Here is a 21,178-nt window from a genome sequence, read left to right on the forward strand (position 1 = left end):
TGTGATGGGGCATTTTATTTCCCTCCATTTAATTACATCTGACAAGCTACAGATGTCGGTAATAATCCACGTGGAAATGGGAAATTGATCAGCAAATGTAATTTCTTGTTGCTTTCTGAATGGTTGAGACATACGCCATACATTGTTTTATCAAAAATAAAACAAACTAAAGGCATATGCATGAATACCATAATTCTGTAGCTTATGAAGAAATGTTTTACTATGAAAACAACTTTCCCCAGTGGACAATTAATGCATCTGTACGTCTGTCCGTCCATCCGCACCTATATCTGCTCCTCCAGACGGACACATTAACCAGAATATCAGTTCTGTACATTATTTCGTTCTGTTAACTATATTATTTATGAGGATGAATTGCACAACATGCCAATATTGCAGAACATATTTCACTTTTCTTTCTGCAAATATGTGTTCATTTGAATTTCTGTTGTGATTTTCGTTTGATCTTTTTTGTTTGTTTCACTGCTGATCGATCAAACGGGTGTTGGTGTAGCTGTTAATTGTAAGTCTTGCTTTGTGAAGTCTTCATGTTATTTCTGAGAGGCAGTATTGTCATTTTCACTTTCACGTGTTTCTTCCATCTGCCGACGGTGTCGCCGTTTCTCATTTCACCCGTTTTTGTGCGTACGCCTGGGTCAGAGCGTGAAGGACCGCACATTTTCCCCTCAAGTTTGCTTTTTATAAATCTCAACTATTGCGTAGAGAGTGGCGTACGCCTTCTTTTGTGCGTACGCAACCTTTAGAAATGAAGCCCCAGGCCGTCCAGTTTCGGGTTTGCATGATGACGCTCGATGCTTTTCGAAAAGAGCCGAGAAAACCCGAGTCCTCTGCCGTGACGTCTTCACCTTGGTTCGGAGTCAGTCGGACCAGTGCTGGTTCGGAACCGGGACACAGGTGCCTCCCGTAACTGTGCACGCGCACGGATAGCTAACACCGATGATATGTTGATTTATGTGAGTTAACAGATTTTTTATGTTTACACAAAAGTATATTTTATTTTCTTCCCGCGGAAATACCGAGTTTTTGCCTTTAATCCATTTCGTCGTCAAATGTTTTTCAGGTGGTTTGATCCAAACGTCCCCGGTCCTGCGTGGAGAAACGTCACACAGCATAAAACAAACAAACAGCTGCTCCATGAAAGTAAACAAACAAACAGCTGCTCCATGAAAGTAAACAAACAAACAAACAGCTGCTCCATGAAAAGTAAACAAACAAACAAACAGCTGCTCCATGAAAGTAAACAAACAAACAGCTGCTCCATGAAAGTAAACAAACAAACAGCTGCTCCATGAAAGTAAACAAACAAACAAACAGCTGCTCCATGAAAGTAAACAAACAAACAGCTGCTCCATGAAAGTAAACAAACAAACAGCTGCTCCATGAAAGTAAACAAACAAACAAACAGCTGCTCCATGAAAGTAAACAAACAAACAGCTGCTCCATGAAAGTAAACAAACAAACAAACAAACAGCTGCTCCATGAAAAGTAAACAAACAAACAGCTGCTCCATGAAAAGTAAACAAACAAACAGCTGCTCCATGAAGAGGAAGGAGACAAAGGAGGTTAGAATCTCACGTTTATTTAGGCTGAACGTTTGATTTGAATAAACAGGATACAAAATCAGACACCCTTTCAGTATAAAAGCTCTTAAATGTTATGGAAGCTAAAAAAAAGACAATGAGATCAAAAGAAGTAAACTGTATAAATAGGTCAGGAAAGATTTCATTTCAACCCCAACAAGACGTGACGTCATCAACAACAATGATCTCTGTTGAATAATCATAAATAAATACACTTTGAATTTTTCTTTAAAGTTTTTTTTGGAACATGATGTGATCCACTAAAAACGCCACAGCGGTAGGAGAGCAGACAGAACCCAGAAGCTCCTCCCTCCTTCAGACCTTGGATCAAAGGCCTAAAGTCCAGCTCTCCTTCAGGGCGACTGCATGCCCTCCATGTTCAGATGGGGCGGACCACCATCCACAAACCACTGGAAAGAACAGCAGAAATGAGGCTTTTTGGTTCTTTCAGGACAGAACGCTAAAATTCACGTTCTCCAGCAGCTCAGAATCCGTTTTTGAAGGTCCTGACTTTGGTACCAGAGCTGCTGGAACCTGGACCTGATCTCTCCAGCTCTGAACACAAAATCACATGATCACATGGACTCGTGAAGGTTAGATGTGGAAGATTGGAGAACAGAACTCCTTCTAACTGAGGCGTAGGACACACCTGCTCAGGTGTCTGTGACAACGGAGGCTTAGGCCGCCATACAAACGGGGATCTGGCGCCGTGGCGACCTGCTTTGGTGAGCAGACACCTCGCCAGGGAAAGTGTCAGGTTTCTGCCGTAGGACCAGACCAGAGGACGGGAGGTCATCAGAGCGTCTGCTCGCGCGGCGGCAGCATGTGCAGCACCTGATCCAGCAGCTGCAGCGCCCGGTGCAGGTGAACCTCCAGCCAGCAGGGGGTGTCTTTGATGCTCTGCCGCGGGTAGTCTGACCCCCATCCTTTGACAAAGCTCAGACGCACAATGCATAGTCTGCGCAGGTCGTCCACGCCCAGTCCTGCAGGCGAGGACACACCTGGAGGAGCCAAACACAAGTACAGGTGACGGCCGCGTCTCAGCCACAGAAAGACTCGTGCTGCGTTCACACCGGACGCGGCGATGCGGCGAGCATCAATGTTAAGGCAACGCACGGATTTGGGCGTCGGGCGATACTCACTGACTGCAGGTGCGATGCCCCCCACGTGGTTGGGACCAGGAAGGGCACCGATGACCGCCGCCGCCTGGGTCTCTGCTGCCGCCTGAGAGGCCGCCGCCTGCTGCTGCATCTGTCTGTGGCACTGCCGCAGGTCAAACACCTGCAGACACACAGGTGCCACACAACAGGTGAACACAGTCCCGCCCCCACCTGCAAGGAGTCACCTCTGACCTCCAGACATGACTGACATTTGAGTCTCAGACACATGCACGCCGTACCAGCGCCACCTACAGGACTCTGAAGGACAAATGTCATGTTCACGATGCCCCCCCCCAGACAAAAATACATTTTTAAATGAGGCCGTGTTCAGGACATTTTTGTGTATTTGTTCACTCAATGTAGTTACTTGGTCAGTGGTCATTTGGTACTTCCTGGTTTGCTTCAACTTCAGAATTGAAGGCGGGGCTTAGGACTGACAGACAGACAGGCAGCAGTGAGGAAGATGAAAGCACTCACCTTGATGTAAGCTCCAGGGTAGATCTTATGGACCCCGTCTCCTGGCACTCGTCCTGCCTCTCTGTCCAGGTAGTAACTCTGAACAAACACTGAGTGGTCGCTAAGGCAACGCATCCAGACGTCCCCCTCCCCTCGACACTCCAGCTGAACCCCCCGGCCGATGTGGAGCCTGCAGGACAACCTAGCTTAGTGGTCACACTCAGCTAAACGTGGCTAATGAAGAAGACTGGACTGGTCTAGAGGGTCACCTGGCCCGGTGGCTGGCAGCGGTGCGGTGGACATTACTCAGCTGACCCAAACAGAACCGATCCCCTCCTGATGGGTCCACATAGCCATCCACCGTCACCAGTGGACAACTGGACTGTACCTTAAATATTTCGCCAACTTGAACGTCCAACTCAAAGTAGGAGATGGAGCACCAGAATTCAGGGCCTGTGGAACAGAGGCGGAGCTGAGGCACAAAGAGGACATCCCTACAGAGGCTGGACACGACGAGGGGGGTCCCGAGCACGGTCCGCTCACATCTGGAGGGGAGTCTCACCTGGATGGTTGGACACTGGCTGTGGGTAGGGGGCGCTGTGGTGCTGCGACCCTGCAGGAACAAAGACTCAGTACAGAGGTACCACACAACATCACTGCTATTTCTAGAGGGAGGTTGCGTGGGATTGCTCAAACCACGGTTGTTTGCGGCTGCTCTTGACCCATTGCACCTTCGAGCTGCATCGCAGTTCAACCACTCAACCAACCCTCTGCACAGGTCAAAGTTCATGATTGGCAATTGGCACCTGTCAGTCAAATACAAGCCATCAAATTCTGAACCCCTGGCGGTGCCATGAAGGGGAGCGTTGAAACATTAAACAACCTAACCAACAGGGGGCAGCAGATGAGAAGGCAGTGGTTTCTAAGTAGAAGTGTTTTGGCTTCTTCTGAACGGTTAGGAAGCTTTGCCGCCGTACCCTGAGAACCACACCTACCAACATATGCACTGCAAGCTCTGACACTGTAAACACGCCCACCTCATTTCCACGGCGAGTTGGAGAAAAGCTAAAGAGGTCTTTGGTGGAACGGAGGCTTCCACTGAGTCAGGTGGTGTGATGATGAGGGTCTGATGTGCTAAACCTTTAAACTGAACACTGCAGGGCACCGTAGAATTAACCATGTAATACCTTTATCACCACACGTCGCTGGTAACGCCTAAATAACACGCCCTTTGACGTACTGCAACTCTTTGAACAATTCATAGTCGAACAACGTGAATCATCGGATTCTGGGGCAGAGAAAACAGAATCCGCTGGAATCACGGTAACTGTGTTAACGATCAAATGGACACACCATGCTGCTTCACCTCTCTGAAAACAAACTAAGCTTCAACTAAACCTGCTCCAGACCAGGTTATGTTCAGAGCATGAGTTGCTATGGCAACTGGGCATACCCTGAAACATACCTCCATTTCTGGAACTGAAAGCTGAGGTTATCAACTTCCTTAGCCTCAAACTTACCGTGGTAACTAGCATAACCTGCTTTCTGGAATACCCCCCTGGTAGTAAAGGGTTCAACGATATAGGCTTGACTCACCAGCAGCTGGCTCCTTAACCAATGTACTTTAGGATAGTGCCACCTAGTGTCCAGTCACTGCAGCTGTTTAAATAAGCTCTCTTTCCATTTTGGGGTTTCAGTCACTTTGTTGAAAAGTCATCAAACACAAACGCAGGAAGCCACGCCTTTCTAACGTTCATGGCCAAAATGTTGGGATTGAGCTGGACAGGGACTGTTTTGGTCTGGATGCTATGGCTAGAGTACGATTGAACTGTAAGCTAGACAACGCAAAAACCCGGTGTTCCGAAGAAAAGAACCCCGCGGATCGGTTAGGAGGAAGCAGCAGTTCCACAGGTAAAGCCGGGCCGCCACCATCAAGCAACCGTACGGCATAGGTTAGTACAGACAACTGCTGACTGCTTAGTGTGACGGTGCAAAACCAGAGAAACCTACAGAAGTGGGTCACTGGGCCATGGTGGTGATGTAATGGTGGTTGCATTGTGTGGCTCCTCCCACTGTTCTGATGCCCCGCTGGCGTGTAGGGGGTGGAGCTGTTTCCAGTCCAGGTAGCTGCAGGGAGAGCAAAGACACGTCACGCGGTGTCCGGTTCTACGGGTAACGTGTAGGGGGAGGTGCAGTACCGGGTTTGGGGGGGCAGCTGAACTCGGGGCTCTGCTGAGACGGGGAGCTGAGGGTAACAGTGTGGTGAGACTGGGGGGACACCGGCGGAGACGCCTGTCCTCCGCGGTTCCGAGGCATGATGATCTGCAGGAGACCAGACCCCTCTGGGGTGTCCTCAACAGTCCCGCCAGGGATCCGAGCAGAGGCCATGGAGCCCCTCCCTCCGGAAGAGACAGCAGCATTACCCCTGCCCACGGCGGGACGGCACCGCACGGACACGTCGCTTACCTGGAGGAGACAGGGGCATGCTGGGATACATGCCCAAAGACGCAGACGGGCCGTACGGGTCTGGATGGGGGGGCAGGTCCAGCTGCAGGCAGTCCTGCATGAACTCCTCTTTGATCATAGTGTGAGCACCTGGGGGAGGGGGGCGGTTTAATGGAGTTTTAATGTTGTGTGAGTGTGTGTCTGGGTGTACCTGTGGGGGGAGCGGCTGCCACCCTCTCGTAGTGGTAGGGGTTCACGCACACGCTGTCGTACTTCAGGTCAAAGGCGAACTGGCAGAACTTGACGTGCTTCAGCTCGTTCTTGTGAAGGTCGGGCCAACGCCACAGGCGGGCGTAGATGACGTGGGGGAAGCCCTTCCTGCCCGCCACCTGCACGGTGACAGGTGTGAGAGAGCGACAGGGGTGAGAGAACGACAGGGGTGAGAGAGCGACAGGTGTGCCAGAGCGACAGGTGTGACAGAGCGACAGGGGTGAGAGAGCGACAGGTGTGACAGAGCGACAGGTGTGTAAGAGCGACAGGGGTGAGAGAGCGACAGGGGTGAGAGAGCGACAGGTGTGAGAGAGCGACAGGTGTGAGAGAGCGACAGGTGTGAGAGAGCGACGGGGGTGAGAGAACGACGGGGGTGAGAGAGCGACAGGTTTTAGAGAATGACAGGGGTGAGAGAGCGACAGGGGTGAGAGAGCGACAGTTGTGAGAGAGCGACAGGTGTGCCAGAGCGACAGGTGTGACAGAGCGACAGGTGTGACAGAGCGACAGGTGTGTAAGAGCGACAGGGGTGAGAGAGCGACAGGTGTGAGAGAGCGACGGGGGTGAGAGAACGACGGGGGTGAGAGAGCGACAGGTTTTAGAGAATGACAGGGGTGAGAGAGCGACAGGGGTGAGAGAGCGACAGTTGTGAGAGAGCGACAGGTGTGCCAGAGCGACAGGGGTGAGAGAGCGACAGGTGTGAGAGAACGACAGGGGTGAGAGAGCGACAGGTGTGCCAGAGCGACAGGTGTGACAGAGCGACAGGGGTGAGAGAGCGACAGGTGTGACAGAGCGACAGGTGTGTAAGAGCGACAGGGGTGAGAGAGCGACAGGGGTGAGAGAGCGACAGGTGTGAGAGAGCGACAGGTGTGAGAGAGCGACAGGTGTGAGAGAGCGACGGGGGTGAGAGAACGACGGGGGTGAGAGAGCGACAGGTTTTAGAGAATGACAGGGGTGAGAGAGCGACAGTTGTGAGAGAGCGACAGGTGTGCCAGAGCGACAGGTGTGACAGAGCGACAGGGGTGAGAGAGCGACAGGTGTGACAGAGCGACAGGTGTGTAAGAGCGACAGGGGTGAGAGAGCGACAGGGGTGAGAGAGCGACAGGTGTGACAGAGCGACAGGTGTGTAAGAGCGACAGGGGTGAGAGAGCGACAGGTGTGAGAGAGCGACAGGTGTGAGAGAGCGACAGGTGTGAGAGAGCGACGGGGGTGAGAGAACGACGGGGGTGAGAGAGCGACAGGTTTTAGAGAATGACAGGGGTGAGAGAGCGACAGGGGTGAGAGAACGACAGGTGTGAGAGAGCGACAGGTGTGCCAGAGCGACAGGTGTGACAGAGCGACAGGGGTGACAGAGCGACAGGTGTGTAAGAGCGACAGGGGTGAGAGAGCGACAGGGGTGAGAGAGCGACAGGTGTGAGAGAGCGACAGGTGTGAGAGAGCGACAGGGGTGAGAGAGCGACAGGTGTGAGAGAGCGACAGGTGTTAGAGAAGGACGGGGGTGAGAGAGCGACAGGTTTTAGAGAATGACAGGGGTGAGAGAGCGACAGGGGTGAGAGAACGACAGGTGTGAGAGAGCGATAGGTGTGAGAGAGCGACAGGTGTGAGAGAGCGACAGGGGTGTTAGAGAACGACAGGTGTGCCAGAGCGACAGGTTTTAGAGAATGACAGGGGTGAGAGAGCAACAGGCGTGAGAGAGCGACAGGGGTGAGAGAACGACAGGTGTGAGAGAGCGACAGGTGTTAGAGAACGACAGGGGTGAGAGAACGACAGGTGTGCCAGAGCGACAGGTGTGACAGAGCGACAGGTGTTAGAGAGCGACAGGGGTGAGAGAACGACAGGTGTGCCAGAGCGACAGGTGTGACAGAGCGACAGGTGTGACAGAGCGACAGGGGTGAGAGAGCGACAGGTGTGACAGAGCGACAGGGGTGAGAGAGCGACAGGGGTGACAGAGCGACAGGTGTGACAGAGCGACAGGTGTGAGAGAGCGACAGGCGTGAGAGAGCGACAGGCGTGAGAGAGCGACAGGCGTGAGAGAGCGACAGGTGTGACAGAGCAACAGGGGTGAGAGAACGACAGGTGTGCCAGAGCGACAGGTGTTAGAGAGCGACAGGGGTGAGAGAACGACAGGCGTGCCAGAGCGACAGGTGTGACAGAGCGACAGGTGTGACAGAGCGACAGGGGTGAGAGAGTGACAGGGGTGAGAGAGCGACAGGTGTGACAGAGCGACAGGGGTGAGAGAGCGACAGGGGTGAGAGAGCGACAGGTGTGAGAGAGCAACAGGGGTGAGAGAGCGACAGGCGTGAGAGAGCGACAGGGGTGAGAGAACGACAGGTGTGAGAGAGCGACAGGTGTTAGAGAACGACAGGGGTGAGAGAACGACAGGTGTGCCAGAGCGACAGGGGTGAGAGAGCGACAGGCGTGAGAGAGCGACAGGGGTGAGAGAACGACAGGTGTGAGAGAACGACAGGTGTGCCAGAGCGACAGGTGTGACAGAGCGACAGGGGTGAGAGAGCGACAGGTGTGACAGAGCGACAGGTGTGACAGAGCGACAGGAGTGAGAGTGCGACAGGTGTGAGAGAGCGACAGGTGTGACAGAGCGACAGGTGTGTAAGAGCGACAGGGGTGAGAGAGCGACAGGGGTGAGAGAGCGACAGGTGTGAGAGAGCGACAGGAGTGACAGAGCGACAGGGGTGAGAGAGCGACAGGTGTGAGAGAGCGACAGGAGTGACAGAGCGACAGGTGTGAGAGAGCGACAGGTGTGAGAGAGCGACAGGTTTTAGAGAACGACGGGGGTGAGAGAGCGACAGGTTTTAGAGAATGACAGGGGTGAGAGAGCGACAGGGGTGAGAGAGCGACAGGTGTGAGAGAGCGACAGGGGTGTTAGAGAACGACAGGTGTGCCAGAGCGACAGGTTTTAGAGAATGACAGGGGTGAGAGAGCGACAGGCGTGCCAGAGCGACAGGTGTGACAGAGCGACAGGGGTGAGAGAGCGACAGGGGTGAGAGAGCGACAGGTGTGACAGAGCGACAGGGGTGAGAGAGCGACAGGGGTGACAGAGCGACAGGGGTGACAGAGCGACAGGGGTGACAGAGCGACAGGTGTGAGAGAGCGACAGGCGTGAGAGAGCGACAGGTGTGAGCGAGCGACAGGTGTGACAGAGCGACAGGGGTGAGAGAGCGACAGGTGTGAGAGAGCGACAGGGGTGAGAGAGCGACAGGGGTGAGAGAGCGACAGGTGTGAGAGAGCGACAGGTGTAGGGAGTTAGACTACTGGCAACAAGACGCGCATCAGAAACCTCAAGCTCCCCAAATGTGGGCACAACTTGATGAGTGTGTGTGTGAGTCTGTGTGTGTGTCTGTCTGTGTGTGTGAGTCTCTGTGTGTGAGTGGGTGTGTGTGTGAGAGTCTGTGTGTGTGTATCAATGTTTGAGTCTGTGTGTGTGTGTGTGTGTAGAGCTGAAGGGCAGTCCTGACTGCAGACAAAACACCAGCAGTCGACTTCATGACAACACAAGAGCTGATGAAGAGGAGCTGCTGGAACGCTTACTCACTGTTACACTCACTCACACACACACACACACGCACACCCTTTAAGACAGAAACAAACCCTCCATCCACACACCGCCTCACTCTTTCTTTCACAGACACTCTCTCACACTCTGACACACAAGTTCCCGCTCTGTCTGGCTTAAGTTAGCCCCGCCCCTTTCCTGTGTTTCAGACAAAACAAACCCGAGCCCATCCTCCCCCTCCTCCTGGAGGACCTAGAAACTTTAAGTCTCAGTGGATTCATCCAGAGGTTCTGTTCTGTGAAAACAGGACTGAGAACAAAACCCGACCCGAGTCTTTGGCACCAGAACCGAGCAGCAGGACCAGAAAGGTTCTGAACTTCTAGGCTGGACCTTCACTGATTCAAGTTCCATCTGAGGTTCTGGTTGGCGCAGGGGCTGCCACGCCGCACAGCAGCGCCCCCCGCCTGCCACTACCGGGTCCATCCCGTCGGCGAGGTTCTGCTGCTCTCTGTGTGACCAGACGGCAGCAGCCAGGTGGGCGGGGTCACACCCAGTCTGCACTCTGCAGCCCGCTCATTATCCGCCACTGACTCAGCGGCGGGACCCGGAGCCCCGCCCACAGTCAGTCTGCTGTGACCCACCCCATGTGAGGCAGGTAGAAGAATAAATGCCCCCCCCCCTCTGTTACCAAACTAACGAGGCAAATGAGGCAGTTCCTGAAATGACCCCTGGAGGGGGGGCACCAGATGGGATGGACTTCCTGTTCAGGTCTGCTGCTCATGAAGGTTTGTCAGTATGGCCGTCCCACTAGACCCCCCCGGGTCCTTCTGACAGAGAAAGCTGACGGTCCTGTGGTCCAGTGAGGGGGGGTTACCTGCAGCCGGCCGTCCAGCGTCCGCTGGATGGTGACGCACTTGCTGGGGTGGACGCCGTTGCTGGTGATGGCGGTGATTAGCGAGTCCAGCTCGTCTTTCTTCTCCTTCAACTTCTTCACCAGACTCTCGATGGCCCGCTTGGCGAAGCCCTCGTTTTCTCCCCCCTGCCGGTGACACATGAGGCTGTGCACGATGCTGAGGCAGGCGTCTGCTGAGCTGGGGGCGGGGCCAAGCAAGGACATGGCCACCTGAGGAGAGAAGCACATGTTACAGAGACGGACATCATCTGGTCAGGAATGGCGGTGGTGGCGTGGGCTTCTACGGCCCGAGGGGGCGGAGCTTCGAGGTCTGGGGGGGCATCGTGGAGCTCCGTCTGTCCCACTGAGGGCTTCATCAAACGTCAGAGCAGAACCGCTCCATCTCAGCAGGGACCAAATCCCCTCAATACAGGTGGGGGCCCCGGGCTCCTGTGTTCAGTCAGAGCCTACAGATGACTGTGGGGGGGTGGGGGGGGACCGGGGGTCCTGCTGACCTCCGGAGACATCGCTTCTGCTGCAGGAAGACGGCTCACTACCCCCCCCCCCCTAATTAACATTCTGAACAGCCCGATGATGTCACTGCCATCGATCCGTGACGTCATCACACGCTCCCGCCTGGCTGACGCTAAACCGCGGTTCAGACGGACGGGCCGGTCGCGCGGCGGCAGCAACAGTTGTGGGTCCGAAGCCCCGCGGGGCTCAGCAGCGGCACTCACCGGGACGGGGCGCGCTGCGCTCGGCTCTGTTCGGCTGTGCGTCCGCGGGTCCGGAGCTCGCGCGTCGGTGTGTCCCGCGTGCCGTCCGTCTGCCCCAGACTGTCTGCGTGGGGGAGGGGGGAGGGGGGTGTCACGCTCCACAGACGGCCAGACATAACAGGAAGTTTGCTGACCTCTGTGTCCCTCCAAAACAAAAGCACCCTGCTTCTTCCCCCATGCCGGGTGTTCTGCGGCTGCGCGATGGAAAAACCGACAAAAAGAACACGTGACTGAGACATGAGCGAGAAAAAAAGACTTTTAAACGATTTTCTGTATAAAACGTGAAACTACAAGGTGGCGTTTTTGATGGTTAAATATAAAAACTGTTATCTTTGGGAAGGCTGGAAAGATTCTCAGAAAAAAAACTCATGGATCTTTTATTTTGAAAGACCACGAGAAACTTTCCCTGTGTCGCCCATCTAACCCAAGGGTGTGTATAAACATGTGTATATATATGATATACACACATTTATGCGCGGTATAATATATATATATACACACACACACACACACACACACACATATATATATACCTTGCGTGATCAAACTAAGAGCAGAAGTTCTCAGATGATGGAACCGGCTGGTGACTAGAGAGACATATATATCTGACTGGGATAGAGCTCATATTTATCCCTGGTGTAAAGATGTGTGTTGTCCTCTGTAAACCTACAATCATTGTTTTTTAATGGTTTGAAATGTAAGATAGTTAGTGTTAAAGAAAATTTTGTTGATTATTATGAACAAAACTGGAAAATGAAACTACTTCAAAAACCAAAATTACGAACTTATTTGCAAATTAAGGACATTTTTCATCCTCCACTCAGAGCAGGAGTGCGCCCCCTACAGGTGGAAGTGGGGCGCTGTAAAGGCGTCCAGAGGAGGAAAGACCGTGAGGTCTGTGAGCTGCCTCTGGTGGAGGAGGAATTTCCTTTCCTGTTTTATTGTCCTTTGTATGAAAAAAACAGACTTTGTTTGTATGAGGTTATAGAAAAGAAATGTCCTGATTTGTTTTTGGTTGTCTGAAGATAACATTTTACGCTGGCTTTTTGAAAATGAATTTTTAAGTTTGGCATATTTTGTGTCCAAGGCATGGACAATAAGAATGGACACTTTGGACTGTGTTAGACTCTGATCGGGTGGATTATTGTATTTTTGTGATGGGCATGTTTCTGTATTTTGTCTTCCAGTGTCATATAAGCCCATGCAGGCTGGGCACCTACTGACATGGTCCAGTCAGGTGGAGGTTCTGGCTCAGTTAGGTGGAGGTTCTGGTCCAGTTAGGTGGAGGTTCTGGCCCAAGCGGGGGAGTTTGGGCATCTGGGCTCTTATTTCCGGGTGAAGGACAGATGGAGCTCGCGCCTACAGCGGGTGGACGCATCATGATGATGATGAGGGAGCAGAGTCCAGCTGACCTCTTCACCGTTTTGATTTTCATGATTCGGAACCCGGGGGGGTCCATGTTGTTCATCCTCCATCGTATCGTTTGTCTGCGTCACACTCATCGCTTCTTTTGTTCATTTTATTTTTTGGATCTCTGCAGTTTCCGGGCTCTTCCGGTTTATGATTATCGGACACAGAAGGTTCTGGACCCAAACTCGGTGCCGAAGCTGGATATCAGCAGCTGTCCTGTAGTGGATCTGAACACACACGGCGTCCCTGCAGTAAGATTACCGATTCCGGTTCGAGCGGCTCGCAGCGGGACAGGTGAGAATATCTGGATGATTCTGGCGCCAACGTTAAAAGTTTGACGTGCCGCGCGGTCTTTAGCTAGCAGGCTAAGCTAACTGTTAGCACCGGTGTTAACGTGGACCGGAGAAAACGTCGAACGTTATGCCTGGGGCTCCGGAACTCGGAAGTTTAAACCGAATCCGTTCGTCAACAGAGTATTTGATTAAGGGACCTAAATGGCGGCGGGTCACTGACAGGGACCGTGCGCGCGCGGCCACATTCTTCAGATGTCTTTGGGAACTAGGAGCCATTTTGTGTCTAATGGTTAGCATGAAGCTAAAAACTGCATCCCGTCCGCAGCTTTTGTTTTAATTGTTTAATAAAGAAATTGAATAGTGATTAGAAATAATAACAATTAAAAACAAACATTTGACTAAATATGGAAGCATGTGGTTACACAAAGTATTGCCAAAAACTTGACACTAATATCTTTATAACTAGTATCTTGTCACACGGACAACCATCAGGTTCATTTTTGGTTGTCTTCCGTGGAATCTGGTTGTCTCCGACAACAGGATAACCGCTTATGTCGAACGCTGAGCTGATAGACGGGACCGGAAGTTTGAAAAAATGGTTTCTCGTCAACTCAATGGTTTGCTTTTCAACTAATTTTGTTTTTCAAAACTCCTTTTATTCTACTGAGTTTGTTTATTGTATTTGATTGGATTAATATCCAAACACATGAATAAAGTGTTGTAATGCATACATAGTGAACTCCGCCCACATCCTACACGCATGTCAAATAGTGTTCATAAATCACACGTGAATTTGCCCGTCGTAAATTCTCATGTGGGCGGAGCCACCGCTAACCTACATTATGGAAGACATGGAGACTGTTCAGAGAGTTGCTTTGATTTATTTATCTTGAAGAGCTCTCTGACGGTGAGACGAACACGTCTCCATGTCTACGGTTACTAAATAACTCTTAGTACAGGAACAGAGTTCCTCTGCTTGCAGATGATGCTGTTGTGTTCTGACCCTAAGAATACTGACCCATAATGCCATGAACCTACATTATTCCAGTTGTTATAATAATCTGTATCTCTGGATTAAAGCACTGCTACATGTTAATTAGTTAGCCTTTATCATCTGGATCCCTTAGCACTAAACTGCAGATTCACTTTCCTCAGCAGCTGGGCGGCAGACGCTCCGCCCTTCACAAACTCAAACTGCAGGCTCTTTATCTTTCTGACTGTTAAGAGACTGGTTGGTTGTTGCCATGACAACAGAAATGACTGAGCGTCTTCTTGTGGAAGAGGAGCTGCTGCTCTGTAGAGGAGGAGCTTCTGCTTGGAGGAGGAGCTTCTGTGTGTTTCCAGAAGTTCTGACCTGACTTCATGTTGTCACAAAGCAGGATCTGTACCTGCGTTTCTGATGTCCTCTCGGTCCTGCAGGTCTAAAGGTTTCCTGAACCAGAACAAAGATGGAGGTCTCTGAACCAGACTCTCTGCATGTCAGAGGATCCACAGCCGTCTCCCTGAACCAGCGGTGAGCGTTCTGCATGTGGCCACGCCCACCCTGCATACCCGCTCTGACGGTGGCGCTCCGCTCTCCTGTCATGGTTTCAGCTTCTCTCAAGTGCTGATGGAGCAGCTGACCCGCTCCAGCACCGCGGCCCAGCCCCCCGTACGTCTGAGGGGGAGGAGGAGAGGGGTGTTCAGACTCCTCAGAGTGGGCGTGGCACAAGGGACGGCGCCGCTATTGCTGGTGAGAGGGGCTCTTCTGAGCAATGGAGGGTCCTGCTGGGTCCCACAGTCACCATGAGTGACCATGACCCCCCCCCATGGCCCAGCTATGGGGCTCAGTACAAAGTGTGTGGTGTGCGGCCTTCACTAGTCTGTGATCTTTAAAGCAGCTGACGAAGAGGAGGAGGAGGAGGAGGAGGAGCGTCTGGACTCGTCTAGGCCGGACTCATATGCCATGCAGAACTCCGGGCTTCTGGAGCTTCAGGAACAAGTACAGATGGGGGGCCAGGTGGGGTCCCAGCTTCAGGAGTAAGTACCTGGGGGATGAAGTGCCTTCTTGGACTTGGTTGTCATGGTAACCATCAGCTGACATAACAACAAAGCTGCTATTTTTCTGAATTTGACAAACAAGAATCATGGAAGATGATTATCAGCCTGCCTGTAACACTGCTGCTGCGTGGAAAGCAGAGCAGGTTTGCAGTAAATCCAGATTTAAAGGAGAACTCCGGCTTCTGCCTGTTGAAATGCAGATTTCCTCCCAGCTAACCCTAACACACCATATAATCCCACCATATAAAGCAGAAATGTGGAATCATCAGCAGGTTGTTTCCATCTAAACATTTATTTCCTGTCAATCTTTAAACATAACAGATTGACTGAAGAAACACGATTAAAGCAAAAGCTTTCAAGTGTCTAAAGAGAACATGAATAAAACAGAAAAAGCATTTATAACCAAAACATTGATTCTACAAGTAGATTCTAACGTTTTCAGGTTTTGAAGAACAAACCTCAAAGTGACAAACGCTCCTGTCAGGATGCTGTCAATCATCCAGTTTCTTCTGGTGGTTCTGACTGCTCTCTGCTGGAGAACCCTCCTTTATTTCAGGGACATTGAACGTCCTCGCTGGCTCTGCCTGAGCTGATCCAAAGGTTGCTGCTATTTCCATTTTACAAAGAGCGTTTCTCTGTTTCTGTCAGATTTTAAATACTGTAATATTTCCACACGGGGCAGAATTTAAATTTGGGTCACTGGCCAACTAGATGCAGCAAATCCACGAGCCAAACATAATTTTTAGCGGCCAAATAACATTACTTTACACAAAAATACCTTCTGTTTTTTTTTTAAATAAATGCAATTGTTTGAAGTAACTCATGAATGTTTTGAACATATTTCTTCTCTGACTGTAAAGTCAGATTCAAACACGAGGAAACAGTTTAAATTCTGCCTCCAGGTGATCAGCCTGACGTTTCTGGTCATTATATATCAATAACATGAAGTGAGGCTTGTGACCACGGCCAGCATCATGAATCAGAGGGACTCATTATCAGATGGAGAGAATCTGGGCATTTTCTAGATGTTCTGTGGGGCCTCTCACCATCTGATCCACTGCTGGACATACAGACCCAGAAGGGTTAAGCTAAGGATTATGGGTAACGGTTAAGCTGCGTTCAGACCAAACGCCATTCGCTGTGGAGGCGCCAGTTTCAGTGTTCAGTCAATGGTACAGGATTTTGAGTGGCGAGTGCAAAAGTCAGGCAGCAGCGTGGTTTCAGAGCCGCGGTAGGATTTGGTACCAGGACCAGCTGGACAGTCAGTCTCAGGACGGGTGGAGCTGGAGCCGTCCCCATCACTATGGCGGCTCCCGGGAGGCCAGCTGGCGGCCAGACAGAGACCCGCTGTGGGACGGGGAGCCAGCCTGATCGGGCCTGCAGAACTTGATCATAATTTCTCATTTTCATGGAGGCAATAATAAGAGATCCCCGGAGTTTACGCTTGTTTTATGCATTCTGGACGGGGCGGATCAGGGGGCTTTTGCACGCTGGACCAGGCGGATCAGGGGGCTTTTGCACGCTGGACGGGGCAGATCAGGGGGCTTTTGCACGCTGGACCAGGCGGATCAGGGGGCTTTTGCACGCTGGACCAGGCGGATCAGGGGGCTTTTGCACGCTGGACGGGGCAGATCAGGGGGCTTTTGCACGCTGGACGGGGCAGATCAGGGGGCTTTTGCACTCTGGACGGGGCGGATCAGAGGGGCTTTTGCATTCTGGACGGGGCAGATCAGGGGGCTTTTGCACTCTGGACGGGGCAGATCAGGGGGCTTTTGCACGCTGGACGGGGCGGATCAGGGGGCTTTTGCACGCTGGACCAGGCGGATCAGGGGGCTTTTGCACGCTGGACCAGGCGGATCAGGGGGCTTTTGCACGCTGGACGGGGCAGATCAGGGGGCTTTTGCACTCAGGACGGGGCGGATCAGGGGGCTTTTGCACGCTGGACGGGGCGGATCAGGGGGCTTTTGCATTCTGGACGGGGCAGATCAGGGGGCTTTTGCATTCTGGACGGGGCAGATCAGGGGGCTTTTGCACTCTGGACGGGGCAGATCAGGGGGCTTTTGCACTCTGGACGGGGCGGATCAGAGGGGCTTTTGCACGCTGGACGGGGCAGATCAGGGGGCTTTTGCATTCTGGACGGGGCAGATCAGGGGGCTTTTGCATTCTGGACGGGGCAGATCAGGGGGCTTTTGCACTCTGGACGGGGCGGATCAGAGGGGCTTTTGCACGCTGGACGGGGCGGATCAGGGGGCTTTTGCACGCTGGACGGGGCAGATCAGGGGGCTTTTGCACTCTGGACGGGGCGGATCAGAGGGGCTTTTGCACGCTGGACGGGGCGGATCAGGGGGCTTTTGCACGCTGGACGGGGCAGATCAGGGGGCTTTTGCATGCTGGACGGGGCGGATCAGAGGGGCTTTTGCACGCCGGACCAGGCGGATCAGGGGGCTTTTGCATTCTGGACGGGGCAGATCAGGGGGCTTTTTCACGCTGGACGGGGCGGATCAGGGGGCTTTTGCATTCTGGACGGGGCGGATCAGGGGGCTTTTGCACGCTGGACGGGGCGGATCAGGGGGCTTTTGCATTCTGGACGGGGCAGATCAGGGGGCTTTTGCACGCTGGACGGGGCGGATCAGGGGGCTTTTGCACGCTGGACGGGGCAGATCAGAGGGGCTTTTGCATTCTGGACGGGGCAGATCAGGGGGCTTTTGCACTCTGGACGGGGCAGATCAGGGGGCTTTTGCACTCTGGACGGGGCGGATCAGAGGGGCTTTTGCACTCTGGACGGGGCGGATCAGAGGGGCTTTTGCACTCTGGACGGGGCAGATCAGGGGGCTTTTGCACTCTGGACGGGGCGGATCAGAGGGGCTTTTGCACGCTGGACGGGGCGGATCAGGGGGCTTTTGCACGCTGGACGGGGCAGATCAGGGGGCTTTTGCACTCTGGACGGGGCGGATCAGAGGGGCTTTTGCACGCTGGACGGGGCGGATCAGGGGGCTTTTGCACGCTGGACGGGGCGGATCAGGGGGCTTTTGCATGCTGGACGGGGCGGATCAGAGGGGCTTTTGCACGCCGGACCAGGCGGATCAGGGGGCTTTTGCATTCTGGACGGGGCAGATCAGGGGGCTTTTTCACGCTGGACGGGGCGGATCAGGGGGCTTTTGCATTCTGGACGGGGCGGATCAGGGGGCTTTTGCACGCTGGACGGGGCGGATCAGGGGGCTTTTGCATTCTGGACGGGGCAGATCAGGGGGCTTTTGCACGCTGGACGGGGCGGATCAGGGGGCTTTTGCACGCTGGACGGGGCAGATCAGAGGGGCTTTTGCACGCTGGACGGGGCGGATCAGGGGGCTTTTGCATTCTGGACGGGGCAGATCAGGGGGCTTTTGCACTCTGGACGGGGCGGATCAGAGGGGCTTTTGCACGCTGGACGGGGCGGATCAGGGGGCTTTTGCACTCTGGACGGGGCGGATCAGGGGGCTTTTGCACGCTGGACGGGGCGGATCAGAGGGGCTTTTGCACGCTGGACGGGGCGGATCAGGGGGCTTTTGCACGCTGGACGGGGCAGATCAGAGGGGCTTTTGCACGCTGGACGGGGCGGATCAGGGGTTTTTTGCACGCTGGACGGGGCGGATCAGGGGGCTTTTGCACGCTGGACGGGGCAGATCAGAGGGGCTTTTGCACGCTGGACGGGGCGGATCAGGGGGCTTTTGCACGCTGGACTTGGCGGATCAGGGAGCTTTTGCACGCTGGACGGGGCAGATCAGAGGGGCTTTTGCACGCTGGACGGGGCGGATCAGGGGGCTTTTGCACGCTGGACGGGGCGGATCAGGGGGTTTGTTTTATGCAGTAGGCTCCGCCTCCATCCAATAAAAGCTTTCTCTAAGTAAGATCCACCTCGTTTGCATAATCAAGCCCACCCCCCCCCAAATCCCGCTTCGATCAGTATCATCTATAAAAATGGCTTCCCTTGCTTAAGCCCCTCCCATCATAAGAACCGCCTTCGTCTGAAGGAACGACCATCCTCAGAAAGAGGTGCCTTGCTAAGAACGGTTCGTCTCCATATGAACCAACCCCCACCGTAAAACCACAGGCACATGGAAGGACGGCCTCCACAGGCTCCGCCTCCAGTTGTACGGTCTGTCTGGTTGTTAGAAGCCCCTCCCTCCATAAGAAGGTTACTGCAGCATGGGGTCTGGATTCAGTCAGCTCTGTCTCCCTGTAGGACGCAGAAAGTCGAGCCTGGTGGTGCAGAGGGGCGGAGCTACCTCTGCGAGGGGGCGTTTTTTTTGGAGGAACCAGATTCCCACCAAGAAGCAGCTGGACGCACAGCTGGACCAGTACATGTCTCTGTCCCGGAGCCGCCTGGACCAGGAGCTGGAGGACTACATGTCCCTGTCTCGGAGCCGTCTGGACGCTCAGCTAGAGGAGTACATGCTGATGGCAGGACAGTCCCACATGGACTGAGGGGGTGGGGGTGGGGGGGGGTTACAAATGGATCAGGACACCTAATCTGTTAAGGATTTGGACTTGAGTTCTTGTTTCTGAGTTTGTAAATTTGTGTTTCTGTTGGGCTGTGTGTACTTCACTGACCTGTGTGTGTGCAGGAATTCCCACCGCAGGAGGGTGGCGCCCGTTAACTTTAGTTCCTGGTGTTCAGAAAGACCTGATAAAGAGGGCCTGCTGTGAAATGGCTGGAATGTTTTTATTATTTGAGTTTGACATAATAAAGGAAAACCTGCATAGAACATAAACGCTGACTGCTGCTCTGTTTGGTGGACGTTAATGACGTCACAGCATGTTGAAGTAGACGTGGGGAGGGAGGGGCGTCGTTACGGATTTAACACTACTACTACTCTTATTGATACTGCTTATCCATCCGGTATTTTATCAATACTCTTATCCAGACTTTTTTAGGATGAAAAACAAATAAATAACAAATTAAGAACATAAAGTGTTTTATTCCCTCATTATGCAACTACATTGTTTTTTAACAAAACGTTTTACTTTATACATTTTTCCAAAAGTAAAATAAATGAAAAAGCAGTTATTTAAAGAAAAATAACCAGCAATGTTTTGACATCTTGCTGTCGTGATGTAAATATATAACAAATTAAATAAACTCTAAAATAATAGTAGCATAGGGCAACATGGTGGATTGCAGAAAGCCGCACATGATTTGAATTATAATAAACACTTTCATCTTTGCTAATCATTTACTTTTTCTGCAAGTCCTCTGGGGAAATTTCCATTGTATTCATTTCCATCACAAGTGTGTTCTTGAGTTTTTGAGTGCGGCTGCCCGCCGGAGGATTTTGTGTTTGGGGGGGGGGGGACTCTTGCTGCTTCATCACGGCGGTGATCATATCCCAGACCGTCACAGCTCTACTCCAGAGCCGCTTCATGAAGAATCAGTCGCCGTTCTTCTGGGGGAAACCTTCACTGTTCTCCTTCACTCCATAACATCAAACATGAACGTGCACGCCCCCCCAACACTTGTGCACGCTCTCACTCACTCTCGCGTGGCACCCGCACCTTCGCTCCTACACACCCAGCGCTGACACACACACACACACACACTCATTCGTTAGTTAGTAGTTACTGTTATTTGTTAATAAAGTAGTAGCGGTGCTTGGAGAAAAAAATCTGCTCCACTATCAGTTTACTTTATCTGTTATATCAGAGTTTGTAGCAGCCTGAGACGGTGAACTGCCGTCCCTGCAGCTGCTCCCCCCGTCTTTGGGCAGGAAAAGGGGAGGGGTTGCGGGCTCAGGCAGCGAGGTGAAGCGGCGCTCTGATGAGAACACGCTGCCCGTCACATACCACACACTGCAGCGTGTGAGTGTTGCTGTACTGACGTCTGCATGTGACATAAGGAAATCTTTATTTATATTGCACTTTTCACAGAGAGCGACTCACAAAGTGCCTCACAATGTTAGAACAGCATGAAATCAGTAGCGATACCCAATAAACTCACACAGGCATAGAAGTAAACACACAGGCAGAAGTGAACACAAGTCAAAGTCAGCTAAAAGCTCTCCTAAATAAAAAAGTCTTAACTTGAGCTTTAAAACACTCGACTGAGTCAATCTGGCACAGAGATGGGGGGGGGGGGGGTCGTTCCAACGTCGGGGAGCGACTGCCTGAAAGGCGACGCCTCCCCTAGTTTTAAAATGAGTTTTTGGAACCTGAAAGATTTTTAGCAGTGGACGTCAAAGAACGTGCAGGAGTGTAGGGAGTTCAAAGGTCAGTTCAGGGTTTGTCCGTGCAGGGCTCTAAAAACTAGAATCAAAATCTTCAAATCTATTCTAAATTTAACAGGAAGCCAAT

The 21,178-nt window shown here is 52.5% G+C and overlaps 1 protein-coding gene across 1 annotated transcript; it reads right to left on the reverse strand.

The window, feature by feature from the left end:
- Positions 1–1,580: 1,580 nt before the first annotated feature.
- On the reverse strand, positions 1,581–11,302 carry LOC101173916 (mothers against decapentaplegic homolog 4). Its single transcript, XM_023964254.1, has 11 exons — positions 11,070–11,302; positions 10,315–10,563; positions 5,874–6,051; positions 5,684–5,812; positions 5,416–5,616; positions 5,228–5,344; positions 3,780–3,830; positions 3,487–3,670; positions 3,239–3,407; positions 2,744–2,882; positions 1,581–2,602 (listed from the first exon to the last, which is right to left on the reverse strand). Exons 2-11 carry the CDS (start codon positions 10,555–10,557, stop codon positions 2,397–2,399), a joined length of 1,617 nt encoding a protein of 538 aa, XP_023820022.1. The 5' UTR covers positions 10,558–10,563; positions 11,070–11,302; the 3' UTR covers positions 1,581–2,396.
- Between the last annotated feature and the right edge of the window lie 9,876 nt (positions 11,303–21,178).

The sequence above is a fragment of the Oryzias latipes genome, chromosome 16, assembly GCF_002234675.1.
Source record: "Oryzias latipes chromosome 16, ASM223467v1".
Classification (NCBI taxonomy): Eukaryota; Metazoa; Chordata; class Actinopteri; order Beloniformes; family Adrianichthyidae; genus Oryzias; species Oryzias latipes.

Coding starts and splice junctions, on each gene's coding strand:
- LOC101173916 (XM_023964254.1), bottom strand. CDS start 10,557: ATGTCCTTGCTTGGCCCCGCCCCCAGCTCAGCAGACGCCTGCCTCAGC. Junction 5,617..5,683: donor CATGCCCCTGTCTCCTCCAG/GTAAGCGACGTG, acceptor TCTCTTCCGGAG/GGAGGGGCTCCATGGCCTCT. Junction 3,671..3,779: donor GCCAGTGTCCAACCATCCAG/GTGAGACTCCCC, acceptor TCTGTTCCACAG/GCCCTGAATTCTGGTGCTCC.